Source organism: Thamnophis sirtalis, unplaced genomic scaffold (assembly GCF_051295495.1).
Source record: "Thamnophis sirtalis isolate CommonGarterSnake01/CBP01778 unplaced genomic scaffold, rThaSir2_p1.2 scaffold_5, whole genome shotgun sequence".
Lineage (NCBI taxonomy): Eukaryota > Metazoa > Chordata > Lepidosauria > Squamata > Natricidae > Thamnophis > Thamnophis sirtalis.
This window is the reverse complement of record NW_028261385.1, coordinates 101,572,866-101,589,534: the sequence shown is the minus strand read 5'-3', so window position 1 is coordinate 101,589,534 and position 16,669 is coordinate 101,572,866. Positions and strand designations below refer to the sequence as shown.

At 38.5% G+C, this 16,669-nt stretch overlaps 1 protein-coding gene across 2 annotated transcripts in view; it reads left to right on the top strand.

Annotated features, from left to right (window-relative positions):
- FRMPD1 (FERM and PDZ domain containing 1) overlaps positions 1-16,669 on the top strand; it is a 67,955-nt gene that overhangs the window by 38,458 nt on the left and 12,828 nt on the right. Inside the window, exons 4-10 of one of the 2 annotated variants that reach the window (XM_087716315.1) lie at positions 880-1,037; positions 1,673-1,775; positions 3,166-3,211; positions 8,601-8,708; positions 12,506-12,601; positions 13,488-13,613; positions 15,558-15,677. In XM_087716315.1, coding sequence (XP_087572441.1) covers positions 880-1,037; positions 1,673-1,775; positions 3,166-3,211; positions 8,601-8,708; positions 12,506-12,601; positions 13,488-13,613; positions 15,558-15,677 — 757 coding nt within the window. Of the gene's footprint in view, positions 1-879; positions 1,038-1,672; positions 1,776-3,165; positions 3,212-3,283; positions 3,319-8,600; positions 8,709-12,505; positions 12,602-13,487; positions 13,614-15,557; positions 15,678-16,669 lie in introns of those variants that run through there. The other variant, XM_087716316.1, reaches the window with a different exon arrangement.

Here is a 16,669-nt window from a genome sequence, read left to right as displayed (position 1 = left end):
AAAATGGAAACCCACCACTGGGATGCACGCCCACTAATTGGAATTTACGAGACACTATCTATCCCTGTAAATGCTATCTTAAACTTGATTTATTTCTGTATAGCATTTACTGTAATTCCTTTTTGATGGAGACAGATGAAGCTCAAATTTTTACAGAGTTGTTCCAAACTGTAGAATTGTTATCTTCAAAGCAAGTCAACTTTTCAGCACTGGTAACATAACATCAGGCCTTTTCATGTTCACTTCATGTCCACATGGATTTTCCACTTGGTTAGGAACTCCATTGTGTAACTATTCCACTCACATCAAGTGACCTTATGCAGAAAAAGCTGTCCATGTGCAGCCTCTTTGCTGAATATATGGATATCCGGCTAAACTGGCCTTCACGCTTAAATGTGCATGCTAACATTTATTTATTCATTAGATTCATAGGGCTGCCCAATTCACCTAGCCATTCTTGCTGCCTTACAATTTGCAGAAACATGAAAACAATGAAATAGAAATGGGATGCAGTAATATATAATATAACATTCAGAACAGAGAAAAAGAAAACAGAATAACAACAGAGTAATGGAAAAACAGAAATGACAATAAGAAAAGGATTAACTGAGGCCAACACATATTTTAGTCAAGATCTCTCTGTGTATATGTCTTATGGAACAAAGATTGAGCATCAGTATTACTTTTGAGCTTTATGGGTATCTTGTCTCGATCTGCCCAGTACTATTTAAAATATTTATCAGACTGTTACTGTGTGTTTCCCTCAGTAGGTATACACTGTTGTAAAAATATCTCAAAAGCAAATGCTGAGGTTTCAGGAAATGGGAAGAACTGGATATCTTCTTTTTAAACTGGCTTTTTTCTACCCTAAATTTGCAGAGGGAGAGCATCAGTGAGTGATAGATCATCCGATGGCAGTAGGCAACCTCCAAGTCATGTCAAACTCACAGTGGATGTTCAAAAAGACGTGCTGCATGGACATTATGGCATTGAAGTTTCTCGTAATTTTCGCCTTTTGATCACATCAGTTGCTGCAGGTAGAAAACAGGTTTCCCTTCTCGCATTTTCCTGATGTTGAAAATTGTCTGGAGAAATACAAAGCTGTGGTTTTAAAAAGAAAGATGTCTTAAAAACATGCTGATCTCTGACATTGTCTTGATCCCAAGCTAAATATACATAGTCAGATAGAGAAAACTGGCTGAGTCCAGGCTCTGGGATTTTTGAAAGAATAGGGATCGGGCACAATGCTTTCTCATCTGTTCCTTTCGGCTTGCCAGAGGGAAACTGGTAGTCAGATCTTGCTGGGATGTCAATCTAAGCAGATGCCAGTGTTGCCAACCCTCAAATGCCTCGCGTCAGTCAGGAGTGGACAACAAAACAGCCTTTGGAACAACAGAATGTAGTGGCAGGTTATGTTAAGAAGGATACTGTCCTTCCTGCCATTACTTCTGCTAGAAAGGGCAGTGTGGGTTTGCTGAATGGTGCACATTAAGAACCTTTCAATAATTTGGATTCAAATTTTCAAATTGTAGGCAAGCAATGCCAGGTCATCTTACATGGCTTCTTTACATACGCATGCATACGAGCACACATTTGTTTGTTTGCTTGTTTTGGGGTGATGTTGTAAACAGAAAATACCAAGTACCTCCCTGACAAGGCTGATGTTTTGCAGGCAGCACTGCTGATGGGAAGCTTCTGCCAGGGGATCGCATCCTTGCAATAAACGACGACGCAACAGAAGACCTTACTGGTGAACAAGCAGCTGCTCTTTTAAGGTGCAGTATGGGAGTCTGCTGCTTCAGGGCAAAGGGGTATGGCTAAACATCACTCCAGTAGCTGACTTTCACGCCATGTTAGCTTGTGAGAGCTTCTCTTTTTCTCCTCTCCTCAGCTGAGCTCTTCAGAAAACCATATCCTATTTTGAAGCTGTTATGGTATTATGCCATACTCAAAAGCATTTGGGATATTTTGGTACAGGTAGTCCTCAACGTAGGACCGTAATTGAGCCCAAAATTTCTGTTGTTACATGAGACATTCGTTAAATGAGTTTTGCCCCACTTTACAACCTTTCTTGCCACAGTTGTTAAGTGAATCACTGCAGTTGATTAGTTAGTATTCCGCTTGTTAAGTGAATCTGGCTTCCCCATTAACTTTGCTTGTCAGAAGGTCGCAAAAGGTTATCAAATGACCATGGGACACAGTGACCATCGTAAGTAGGAACCAGTTGCCAAGTATCTGAAGTCTGGTCCCGTGATCATGGGGATGTTTCAAAGTTCGTAACTCTGAAAAATGGTTGTAAGTCACTTTCTTCAGTGCTGCTGTAACTTTGAACGGTCACTACATGAAATAGTGTAAGTTGAGGGCAGTGATGGCTAATCTTTTTGCCATTGTGTGCCAAAAGCGGGGGAGAACAGGGGGGTCATGCTCGTGTGTGCTCACACCCATAATTCTATGCATCCTCCCCCCCCCCATGCATGCATGCGCGACATCCCCCCCCCCGTGCTTTCCTCGCTTCTGACAGGTAATGGTACAATGGACCTGTACGTCCTCCCCCACCCCCGGTGCTTTCCTCGCTTCTGGCAGGTAATGGTACGATGAAGCCTCCTGAAGCTTTCAGAGGATGAAAAATGGCCCAACGCGCTGTTGTTTTTCGCCCTCCGGAGGCTTCAGGAAAACCTCCGGAGGGCTAAAAATAGCAGAGAATGAAGGCCGAAATCAACTTGCCAACACACACATGTGCACTGGAGCTGACAGGGCAACGCCTTGTGTCCCCTAAGAAATGACTCCCCGTGCCACCTGTGGCACGCCTGCCATAGGTTCATCATTACGAGTATGTGGCAATAACATCAAGAGACAGAAGGGAGAGCTGCAGACAGCCTGCTAAAGGTGTTTCAGCCCACCAAAGGAAGGAGGACATGGGAAATTTTTCAGAAGAGAACCTGCCTGGTTTTCTGGAGAGCAAAAGGAAAGGAGAGGAGAAATACTTTTTAGTCTTGCAAAAAATATGTTAATATAATCTTACAATAAAGATACAGCTCATATTGGCATTCATGGCGAAGTCTTCAAATAAAGCCATTTAGCAGGAAAGGGTTGGGGTGTTCTCCTTGTTCCCCATCCAGTGTATTCACACTTCTGTTGTTTTATTTTATTATATTGTCTTAACAGGGAATCGCAAGGCACTCTCCAGTTTACAGTTCTCCGATGCACCTCGGTAAATTGCCCTCATGTACCACTGGTGTTTGAGTTACTCCTTGGAGGGTAAGGTTTGGCCTCCTGATGGGTATGCCAATGAGAATCACAAATACGAAGTTCCAGGAGGTAATCTTAGAGATACAAAGGGTGGGAAATATGCCCAGATAAGGGAGTTGATGTATTAAAGGGCAGGGGTGTCAAACTCGCATCATCATGATGGCATCACAAGATGTATCGGGACTTTCCCCCCTTTGCTAAAATGGGTGGTATGAGCGTGGTCAGCACATGATGCATCCGGCTCGTGGCCCAGGAGTTTGATAGCCCTATATTAGGGAATCCTTGGGCAAGGAGGTAAAGGGTTTAAAGCAGTGGGTTTCAACCTTCCTAATGCCGCAACCCTTTAATACAGTTCCTCGTGTTGTGGTGACCCCCATAAAATTATTTTATGTTTTCCATATTTTTCAAAAATATATGTTTTCCGATGGTCTTAGGCGACCCCTGTGAAAGGGTCATTCGACCCCCAAAGGGGTCCCGACCCACAGGTTGAGAACCACTGGTTTAAAGTGATGTTGACATCACTGGACCTTTGTCACCTAGTCTACATCAGCAAACAGACTGTTGGATGTGGGTTCAAGCTATATATTACATTCAAATGTGTAGAGCATGATATTGTCAAATTGTTTAGATGGAAGAAAATTGATTTTTGGAGAGTAGACACAAATTTAAAAAGTAAAAAAAAATAGTACCTGGCCTAGGGCATACTTATCCATGAGCTTTCGATGCATTATAGACCCACTCAAATCACTCACAAAGTATGTTTGAAGTAAAATAAAGCTTCAAAATGACAAATTTAAGCTCAATTCCCAATGACTTCATGTCAATGTTGTTTACATAGGCGATGAATGGATGGACAGAGGACAGACAGACAGATAGATGGATGGATGATAGAAACAAATATAAATAGATATAAAGTAAGAAAAAGAAAGCAAAAAAAGCAAAAAGTGTAAGAAAGCGAAAAAAGGAAAGCTAAAGAAAAATATAAAAGAAAGAAAAAAGGGTCTTTTCTTTATAGCAGATATAAGTACAATTATATTTTAATATATCTCTCTTTTTAAAATTACATCATAATACTCTTTTTTCTATAATCTATCCTGTGTAATCATTAAAGCCATAAATCACAAGTTCATTTTTTTTCATTTCTGTACAAAAAAATGATAAGAGATTTCCAGTCACAACTTTCTAGGAAGTATTCTCAGTTTCTCTGTCTAACCTATAGCTTTTGGATTTCCTTGCAGCCCCTAATATAAATACTAATCAGCTCTGATTCTGCGTCCCTTTTTGAGATCACCCAAGATCAGTTAGGTAATTTTACCAATCTGGGTAAAGCCTACTGTATCAAAAACTTAAAGCTAAATCCAGTTCAGTTGCTTGTAACAATGTAATGTTGGTAGTATATATTTGATTACATTGCAATCAATTTCTTTGTATACATCCGATGAATTTTTATTCTTTCCAGCTATTGCTCAATGCTGCTGCCCTGTGCATAGCTACTGGCTCCATTGATCTCAGTGGATTACAAAAGAACATACTTACACTGCACTGCACTGTAATCACACTACATCTACAAATTCTGAAAATATCATTTTTGCTCCCACAACAAAACTCCTGGTCTACCTTTGAAATTGACTCTGCTTAGCTTTCTAGCTCAAACAAAACTGGCTACCTATTGCCTCTCACAAGTCAAAATATATGTATTTATGTATGCATTTAAATCCATCCAGGAAACATTGTTGATAGGGAAGGAAAATATGAATTTGTAGTAGGTAAATATAAGTGGAAAGACCAACCTCAGTCCATCCCAACACCTTCTTCCAGAAGCAACTTTCCCTTATATAAACATGCCTTTAAACTAACATTTATAGGCATTTGTATTCTATAATTTGAGGGCTCCTGTATAATGCTGGAGTCCCCATTCCAACAATCAATGATTTGAGTGCTGTCATACAGACATACAAAGTCGCTCTCTTATAGAAAGTTTAAACAATCCATCTTGCCCAGGATTGTTCCCCAAGGATAGGCAACTGCACCTTATTTACTGCCATCAGTTCATGTTGAGATCCCATCACTAAAAAACTCTATGTGTTGGGTCAGCAAAGAATTGAAAATTAAGAAGCAAAATACGTACACTAAGAACGCCCTTTTTTGAGGGTTTAAAAAAATAATAATCCAGACATCCTAATATGGAAGGGAGGTGCAGGGAATTGTGCTGCTGCCTTTTTCAGAAGTGCCATCTCATTAACACCCTGCCCTTTTGGTCTTTGATAAGGAAAACAAGTGTTGGCCTGACTGTAGAAGTCTTGCTTGGCCCTGGTCCATCCCAGCAGTCACAATTCTCCAGGGCTTCCAACCTGCCACTCTAGATTCTTTGGAGCTGAAGAAGTTTCAGATAGAACTTGAGAGCTTTCAGTATGCAAAATGCCATGAAACAATGCACTAAATCTTGGCTTTGTGTGCAGATGCATCTGTGGGTAATAAAATAGAAATCTATTCTGAAATTATTGGGAAACTAACATCATCAGGGTGCCCAGCATTTCACAGAGAATAACACTGCCTTGAGACTTTTTGCGAGATATTAGATGAGATAGCAGAAATCAAAATGGTGAAAATTAGGAAGCATTAACCAAGTTGGCAAAGTTGCAGGGGAATCAAGACTTAGTTACAGGCTCAGTTATAATGAACTAGCCAATAACCCGGCGTTGCCCAGGTATTTATTTATAGGGGGAAAATGTCCAGACCAAACGTAATTTCTAACATTGGATTTTCCCCCTTACCAGAGGGAGCCCCATTGTGGAATACTGTGTACTGTACGCTGCACAGTAGAAGCCATTTTAGGGCAGTACAGTAGAAGTCATTTTAAGGGACAACAGACTGTATCTATAGAACACACACACCAAGGGATTTTAGGGGTGTCTTACTCCCACAGTATTTCTTTCCAGAGAATAAGTCATCTGTGTACCAAGTTTGGTTGAAATTGCTCAAGCAATTTCCAGCAATTTATGCTGGAACACACACACACACACACACACACACACACACACACACACACACACACACACACACAGAGCCTTTTTTATATATATAAAGAAGATTAGGAAGGACATTAGTGCCAAACTCTTCACTGAAAACATGCACTTTGAGAAGACATTTTTAGCACATGCAAAGATAGCTGGTCAATATAACTGTGGGTAATAAAATATAAATACATTCTGAAATTGTTGGTAAATTAAAAGTCATAAAATAAAACCTGTTTTCTGTTCACTTTGGTGGGTTGTTTGGTGTTGATAAAAGTTCTGAACTTTTGGGGGCATGTGTGAAACCAACTGCTTGGAACTAGACCTCCTCCTTCTCTGTACATTTGAACCATTTTGCATTTATTTCTTAGACCTGCTAATTCAGAGATTGCATAGTTCTGGAATGTTCTTTTTCTTTCCTGATTTTTTAAATATATTTAATTGTAATAAAAAAAATACCACCAGTCCTAACTCAGGAAATACATGCATTAAGGGGTGATAGAAATTGAGAAGACATTGAGAATTGGCATCACAATATGTTCATCAATATTTGTAATGGGATGCAGCAAAAGTTCTATTTCCAGATAATCCTATCAAAGCAGGTTTGTTTAGTTTAAGGGTGCTGAAAACCACTGCAATAAAGAGACATGAAAGAGAGTGATAAATGCACAGTGTTGACAGTAATCAGAGTTCTCTCCCACCCACCCACCCCCTAACTAAGACAATGCAAGAATTCAGGGTCTGGTGATGAGTTGAATAGTGGAAGATGATGTACATCTTCACTCAGCACATAGTTACAAAAAATAGATTACGTTGGCTTCACTTAACATACAGTAAAAGGTTGTCTACCACAAGGCAGTGTTGATGGCCACTAAATAACTGTCACTGTGATAGCAATTAGTCATGACAATTAAGAGATTCCACCTTTAGAAGCAAGATCCTTCCACATCCCACTTGTTATAAACAGGCCTTCCAACTCCTTCTACCTTCCAGATGTTTTATGTCATCCTAACCCAGGGGGGCCAAACTCGTGGCTTCACATTGCCATCACATGTTTCACAACATTTTTCCCTTCACGGAGTTGGGGTGGGCGTGGTCTACGTGTAACGCATCTGGCCCCTGGGCCGCCAGTTTGACACCCTTTCCCTAACCTATCCCGTTCATTCATTTCAAGCTGGGATTGTTGAGAATTACAAGGGGTGCTCCAAGTTGAGAAGAGTTGTTGCAAAGGCTGAATGTGAGCTGTGTTTTGTTCGACTGTTGTTATAATGAAACTCATTCGTTCTGAAGATAAGGTTAGGAGTTGTGATTCTAAGCATCTAAAAATCATCTATTAAGAAAGGCTGCTCCAAGAATTCAGGTTGTACTTTTAGCATTGCAATCCATGTTGGTTGGGCTAATGGGTATTGTAACTTAAAAGGCAACAAATTAAGGAAGATGGTTGTGAAAAAACTTGTCCCTCTTTTTCATGCTCCATTTGGGAACTTCAGAAGAAAAGGGCTAACTGCTCTAAAAAAATGTGCAAGGAGATTGGGCCAGTGTTGATGGGCAGATGCCAACATTAACATTTTTGGAGGACTTGAAATCCACTTTTCTTAACTATGCTGCCTATTTTAGGGCTCATGCTCTACTTTTCACATGTTTACCCCAAGAAAAGAGCATGAAACCTTGCTGTTAGTTCCTGGTGGTTATGGTTTGTTGAGAAAGAAGGGTGGTTCAGAAATGTGATAGATAGATAGATAGATAGATAGATAGATAGATAGATAGATAGATAGATAGATAGATAGATAGATAGGGAGGGAGGGAGGGAGGGAGGGAGGGAGGGAGGGAGGGAGATAATATAAAATAAAAATAAAATAATAATAATAAAATGAAATGAAATATTCTAGGAGTTGGCACAGCATGATGATCTAGAGATAAAGACTCTCACCTCCCACTTGGAAGGTTGAGAGGCCAATCGTAGGCAGTGGCAGATGTTTCTCTATCAGGGCACAAAGAGAAAATATTTGCTGCGAACTTTGCATAGGTATCAGGAAGGGCATCTGGCTGGTAAACGCTCAGCTCCATTCAGTCACCCTAACCCTACCCTGAAGCAAGAGATTACGGGATTGTCAAAAGAAAAAAAATTCCAGGAGTTTCAAAAAAGAGGAAATGTTGTGAAGGTTCCAAATTACCCACCTTTTGTACTTGATGGTCCCTTGCTCTGATCCAGCAAGCTTCTGGTCTTACTCTTTTTGTGATTCTGTGTCAATTCCTGTTGTGAGAAGGCATTAAGTGCTCTCAGAATTTGTTACCGTGTTGTATAATAGTTTGCCAACCAATGCTTTTGTTTTTCAGGGTGGCCCTAAATCATCTTTTCTTACAGCGGAAAAAAGAGCCAGGCTAAAAACAAATCCTGTTAAAGTCCGTTTTGCGGAAGAGGTTGTTGTGAATGGACATAATCAGGTTTGTGTGAATGCTATCATTGCCAAGCCTTATGGAATAGTTGGCTTTAAAATTTTGACAGGTAGACCAAATTACATATTAAGCTGCACTGACTGAGAGTGAGCATGAAATGAAGACAACTTGGCCTTTTCACAACTGTTATTCCCTCCAACTTAAATATATTTGCACTTTGTCACATGGATCCATGGGCTCAAGGTCATTTGAACCAACTAGGATGCCAATGAAAAATAAACAAAAATCTTTCTCTCCTTGTTAGAAGGAAAAAGCTTGTTAAAAGTGTATGTTTCAATCTGATTCAGTAAGCACGCTGAAATCAAATTGTCCTTAGTATTCTTGGAAAAAGAAAATGGAATGGAATAATAATGCTAACAGGAGCATCTTCAGGGGGACGGGAGAAATGGTATCAAAATGGTAGCCATGATCATGAATTAAAGCTCAAGGGTTTGTTTGTTATCTACATGCACGATTCTATTGAGCAATCACAGAAGCCACCTTAAATTTTTGTAACAGCATTTTTCTGATATTTGTATTTTCTGTGTGTGGACATATTATTACATATTACACTATTTCTCCTGCTGGGGCATTAATAAACAATGTAATTGCAAAATTGTTCATCTAAAAAGTAGGGATCCCCTGCATTTCTCCGAGTTTTGGTAAACTATGGTTTCCAGAACCTCTCATTATTGGCTAAGCTGACTGCTGTTGCTGGGAATTCAGAAATAGTTGAGAGGCTCAAGTTACCCATTTCTGCATGGGGTATTAACAGAACCCTATTTTTTCCCCTGTTCCTTTTCTGTTTATAAACTTGTGAACACTTTGCTACAGGTTACACCAGGCAGAGATAAATAAATCCTTCCATTTTGCTTTCACTCAGTTTCCCTTTTTTGAATTAAGTTGACCTCAGTTTGAAGTTTTCACAAATATTCTTCTCCATTTTTACATGCATCTTCTGGTAATATGCATGGACATGTTTCTAGCACACAGGTTTTATCTGCCGTTTTCTTGAATGCAGTCCATTTTAATATATCCTGTCCTCTTGAGACAATGCACTTTTCTTCAAAATATTTAATATGCGTATTTTTAATGTGAAAGCTGTGTGGAAAAGATTCCAATATTGCGTGAATACGGCTGCAGTTCCAATCGTGTTTCCTGGAAAAATGTTAAATCAGTAGTTTTGCATTACAATGCAAACCAGACCTATTGTTCTCCCATTTCTAATCACATTGCTCGCCGTCTAGCCTTTTTTCTTCAGCTCAGTCAAGGATTATGAGCTCATGGATATACAACAGGAAGCATTGTTTTACATATAGGGATCTCCTTAAGTCCATCTGCTCTTATCCATGCAGGAAGATAGATAGCCTTCCCAGATATTTTACAGTATTTTTCCAAATGGCACAGCAACCTTTGCAGGAGGGCCCATCACAGTAGTAATTTTAAATGGAATATTACAGCTGAAGTCAGATTTTTTTGGAAAAATCCCAGAAGTGCTTTCACAGTGTTGGGCTGAAGGCATCAATTGTTGATGAGACGAAATGCTTTTAAACCTTACTTTTCCAAGGTAAGGCTTGTATATCACCCTGTGGCAATCCTCTGCGTGGGTCATTTGAGGAATCTGGCTATGTAAATGATGATCTCCCCTCAGTTCTGCTATGCTGCCTCATCATGGGAAGCGGGGGAGGAGGTGATCCTGGGAGGAATGAGCAAAGAATAATGGGAGAATATGCCACAAGTATAGATATATATATATAACCCCAGCAGGCTGAGCAAGCTTGAAGGTCATCACAGCTAAAGCAAGCAGGCACCTACATTGGCCAACAGCAACATAGAAAGATGTTGAAAGTGGATGTCAGCATTAATTCATAGTGCGTGGGAGAAGACAACGATGAATCACTTCCATATTTTGCTGAGAAAACCCCATGGATAGACACAGTAAAGTGATTGATTATATAGTACAGATAGTCCTTGATTTACAACCACAATTAAACCACAATTTCTATTGTTAAGTGAATTTTGTCCCATTTCACGGTTGTTAAGTGAATCTGGCTTTCCCATTGACTTTGCTTGTCAGAAGGTTGCAAAAGGTGATCGCGTGACTGCAACCATCATAAATATGAGTCAGTTGCCAAGCATCCAAATTTTGTCACTTTTTACAGTGCCATTGTATCTTTGGTAACTAAACAAACTGTTCTATGTTAAGGAGTACCTATAGTGAATGATGGGCCTTTTGGGTCAAAGGGTACCCAATACGCTACTGAAGAAGAGCTGATTGTATGTTTGTCACATGGCTAGAGTAGAGCCCTTTGGGAATTGTCATGCAGAAAAAGAAAATCTAAAGCTGCAAAGATAAAATTACAGTGTGAACATGAAATAAACTCAATGCAGTGAAAGATGAATTACTTAACACATTGACATCTTAGATATCAGCAAATTGAAATGGACTGGAATGTCAGTCAGAAGATATTAAAGCAGTAAATAGTTTCTGCCTTTTAAGATCAACTGTCAACGATAAAGGAACCAACAGTCCAGATATATGACACAGACCAACATTTAGTAGGGTAGCAGCAAAGGTTTTGGTAAAAGATATTCAGATGCTATGACACATTTATACCCTTAACAATTAAAATCATGCAGGACATGGTTTTTCTAGTGACATTCTACAGAAGTGAAAGTTGGACTTCGAAGAAAAAGGATAAAAAGAGTTATTGTCTTTTTTGAAAGTTGGTGTTGGAGGAGACCCTTGCGAATACCAGATGTAGACAAAAAACCTACCCTATTCCTTGCTTTTTGTTAGATCTATGCAAAATTAAAGGATAAGGTTATAGTGTGTTAAGATTGTGTTACAATTATTATTATTTTTTAAAGTGTTGATTGAGCCATTCAAGTGCAGGAAGACATTCCTAAATTAAGACCCTACCATTTAGAAAGCCAATACTTATTCCTGGAGAGGTTCATTGTTCTTTGTGAAAGAATTTTGAAAAAGAATCTCTTTAGGGATCTTAAAACATTATAAAATGTTGAGCTAAAGAAAAATCCTTTGGAATTGCAAGATTACCAACTATTCATATTTCATCAAGGCATATCCCTTCTTCAAAGTCTTTAAACCAACGGAACTTGTGCAAGTGAGGTTTCTCGGGGCTCTGGTCCCACTGGCAAGCAAAACAGATCATGACTGCTGACTTGAGAACTGGCTGAATTAACTAAATCCTGCCAATATAAAACAATAATAAATAATAATATTTTATTCAATAATAAAAATAATAAACTATTCTGGATAAGGTAACAAACTAAAGTATTGGAAGGATGGCTGGAATCTGGAAATCACAAAGAATTATCCTTTTTACTATCTCCAAAGCATGTGGCAATGCCTTAACTTTCCCACAAGGGGGGCTGCTTTATAGCACTAGAATTAAATTTAATCTTTTGATTTCTTTCACTTGCACCCAAGAGACAACAGAAAGGCAAGCAACAGGAAGGCTAATTCTTTACCTAACAGCATTTATTTCCTGCTCTGTAACCTCTGGCTGGCAGGCTTGCTCTATAGACAGAAAAATAAATGCTCAAAATTAAATATACAACAGCACCTCAACATGACAAAATGTTCTTTAAAATGTAAATGTCCCCAAACCCTATTAAGCCTTGAAAGCCAGTAAGGGACTCGGGAGGAAATCCCTAGAACTAAGCAAACTTTACTTTCTGCTTAGAACTCCTTTTGTTCCTCAGTAAATTGCTGCATATTTCACACAAAATTTGAGAGTCAAACGTATTCACTGGTTGCTGCCTTTTGTGTGTTTGTCTAGGGAAGTTCTCTTCTGTGTATGCCCAATGTTCTCAAAGTCTATTTAGAAAATGGACAGACTAAAGCATTCAAGTTTGAAGCAAACACAACAGTCAAGGTATGTTTAAGTATAATATCGTAATTAAATATTGGATTGGGAACTCCCACTTGGCAATGGTGGCCATTGAGGAGTTGGCCTTGTGAATATTTCTCAAACTCTCCTCTATATTGCAAGATGTTTTGTTGAGATAAATTGAATAAAATGAGAAGAGACATGTAATGCCCTTTAAACTCAGTGACGAAAGCCAGAAGATGAATACATTGCTACAGAATCTACTACAATAATGGAAAACATTATGAGCAGGTAAAGTAACAAATCTGGTACATGATGGAACCTCTTGGACCCTCATGAATCAAACATTATATTTCAGTATTTTTGTTTGCTGAAGTCTTTTAAAAATAGAATAAGAAAGCAATGAAATAGCCAACTTGCCTCAGCCATAATGCTCCCCTGTATTTTTTAACGCTCATGAATTTGATTGGGACATGATATACATTTACCCAAGTAGAAGATTTTATTGTAGCCTATGGTTAATTCCCTTCATTGCAAATTTTATTACTTCTTTCTAATGTATGGTAATCCTTACTTAACTGTCAGAGAAATCAGTAGTACAAATTGTAATCCTCCATATCTGTGTGCTGGATTGTATTCTATTTTGATTCTAATCCACGTGGGTATTTTTTTCCCCGAATTGTTGTCAGATTACATTGCAGTCAACAATGGGGGTTCGTTGTCAGTAAACTACACTAGCCAAGATTATGTGGCAAAGAATTGTTATGCATTTGAATGGCTTCTCCATCATGGATCAGATCTGCCATACCTTATGACGTGTGTACAATTATCCTTGTGAACAATTAAGCTCTCCAAGTGTATCATTGTGTGGACCTAGATAATTTCTACATGTTGTTGAAATTGTGTTTTTTTTTACACCCATAATTGGTAGGATATTGTTCTCACTTTGAAAGAAAAGCTATCCATTCAAAGCATTGAACATTTTGCCTTGGTTTTGGAAGAACAGTATAATGTGTTGAAGATGTATCTTCTGCATGACGATGAGCTCATTGGACGGGTGAGTTTCACTGCTGTGGACAAATTAATGAACTTTTGCCTGGGATACTAACCAGTGCAGGGAGGTTAGAATTGCTCACTTTGGCATGTCTTCTATGCTTCATAATCCATAGATTGGGAGAGTACAAACTCCAATTATCAAGTCCTATCAGCTTGACCAGCATGACCATAGAAATTGGATTTATAGATCAGTCACATTAATAGAACCACAAGTTTCACACCTTCCAAAACTGAAATATGTATCCCTTCAAAATATATGGCTGATGAAAACTGGAGCTATCCATTCAGAACATTACACACTTATAAATCTGTTTATATAGCAGCTGCCTTATTGAAATAATCCCAATTTTCATTTATTTGGATTTGATTTGATATACCAGTTTCCTTGGAATCTACTTTCATTAACTCTTTTCAATACAATGTTAACAGCTATCAATTTGTTATTCAAAGTAAAATTTTAAACACCCTCTTTGGAATTTGTATAATCTTATTCCTGATGGTGGACCATAAATGTTTATTTAATACCACTTTGTTTTCTTTAAAGTACCATTGAACTGTACTGAAGTCATGCTGAAGTATATTTAATATAAATTGCTTCCCTAATGAATCATCTTGAAATGACACTGATTGTCATACAAAATCTCTTTCTTCAATTCCCTCTTCCAGAATGTCAAGCACTCACCTTGTTATAATAGTAGATACTGAATGATTGAGTGTTTAAAATTGTTAGACATGAATTTCCATTCTTTTGGTTTCTTTGATGAGATCCACATACATTAGGTTTCCCCAAAGATTTCGGTGATTCAAAATCCCCCCCTACCCTTGGCAACTCTAACTGAATTTTTAAGGTGAGTTGTTCTGAGCAGCCACCTATCATTTTACCATTTGATCACAAGTGCTCATTTTATCTGATTGCTTTCCAACTTTGTGTACACAGCCAAAATGAAAATCAAAATAGTGGTGATTTCTGGGTAATTTTGTTACCAGAAAGAGGAATGTTGGCAGTTGCACAAATTTGGAAGTAATATATGAGGGGCGTTGCTCATCTCCGTTTCTAAGGCAAAGAGCTAGCGCTGTCCGAAGATGTCTCCATGGTCATGTGGCTGGCATGACTAAACGCCAAGGGCGCATGGAGCATTATTACCTTCCCACTAAAGTGGTCCCTATTTTTATACTTGCATTTTTTACATACTTTCAAACTGCTAGTTGACAGAAGCTGGGACAAGTAACAGGAGCTCACCTCGTTACACAGCGCTAGGGATTTGAACTGCTGAACTGCCGACCTTCTAACAAGCTCAGTGTCTTAGCCACTGAGCCATTGCGTCCCTTTATTTATATATTTATATGGTTTCCAACAATAAGGACTTTTGTTATAGTGATAGTATGCTGTTCTGACCCCCCTCTTTGCTCGTTCAGAAACGACAACCACACACAGCTTGCAAAGGAATGTCTTTATCAGTCCCGGCTCAAGCTGGCTGCAAGCCCAAAATAAACATAGATAAACGGCTCTTACAAAAAGTCTTCAATCAAACTAAATACCAAACAGAGTTACGTGAATCCAGACACTTAGCTAAAGGCTTCTCTCAATGGTTACACACGAACGGAGAACGTTGACTTCTGCAACCAGGGCATGGCACCATCAGTCTTTTTATCCGTAGGAGAAGACTCTAACGAGCCCCAGCTGCTTGTTATCGTCTCCTATGAGCATCCTGAAACCACTCACAGTAGATTTCTGTGTCAGTCTGATAGCAGCTCCAAAGGCTTCTACTGAGCCACAACAGTATGGTATAGACTCTATCTGTCTATCTACCGCTATATCTATCTATCTATCTATCTATCTATCTATCTATCTATCTATCTATCTATCTATCTATCTATCTACCTACCTACCTACCTACCTACCTACCTACCTACCTACTTACCTATCATCTCTTCTTTGTTTCAGGTGGTTCAGAGAAAAGAGTCTCATAATTATCGATGCCTCTTCAGAGTTTGCTTTATCCCCAGAGATCCATTGCATCTCTTGCAGGAAGATCCAGTGGCTTTTGAATATCTCTACTTGCAGGTGATGTGGGAATACACTATGAGCTTTTCTGACTTGGTTAGGCTTCATCAATAATTAGCATAAACCCAAGTATCATACAAGTTTATTCATCCATAATAATGTTGGTGCCTTCACATAATGAATATACACATGAGTATAACACAACACTGCAAAACTCTAATAATACTTTTCCAATTGTTTGAACATTTGGAATCATTCAAGATTTAATCTATTTCAGAAATTTTGACTTTAATTTTACATTCATTTTATAATTACAGTGACAAAAAATAAAGGCCACATTGTGTGTCCAAATGTGATATATGTGCAGAAATAAGAATGGGGTGATGATGGATAGTAAAATGGGGTTGAAGAATGTATAATTGTTTCAGAGTGCAGATAATTTTCCATGAGTGCAGTTCTCTTTGTGACAGTAGGAAGAAGCTTGACAAATTTAACAGGTCAGTAAGAAAAGAAAAACATTCTTAAAGGCCTCATACCATCATTTGTTGATTTAAAATTTGCATCTCAGGTTTAGAGAAAGCTAGCTTTCACTGGGGACAATCTACATACTTGTGAAACTTGTTAAATGCTTTTCACTTTAATGTTCAATCATCCTTGGATTCCGTTTCCACCCTATATTTTCAATATCATCCCTTGTTAAGTGAATAAATGAAAAAAATATTTAAACAACAAACTGAAAAGTTCAAGAAATTCTTTACCAGTGATTGCTCTCTACCCTATTGTCAAAAAAGATAACAATATTCTAATATGTTTATTAGATATGGACCCTTACATAGAAATGTTCATATATTACCCCTACTCAGATAAACACATAGGCTGCAATCACACTAACGTTTATGTAATGTGTTCATATATTTTCTTTCTGTATGAGAATAAATCACAATTAAAACAGCCTATATTAGGTACTTGTTCGTGTGTTGATTGCCTAGCATAATGTCGCAGCAGGAATGTAATGGATGGTTTATGGTTGCCAGAATTCCTTCTGCTTTGTT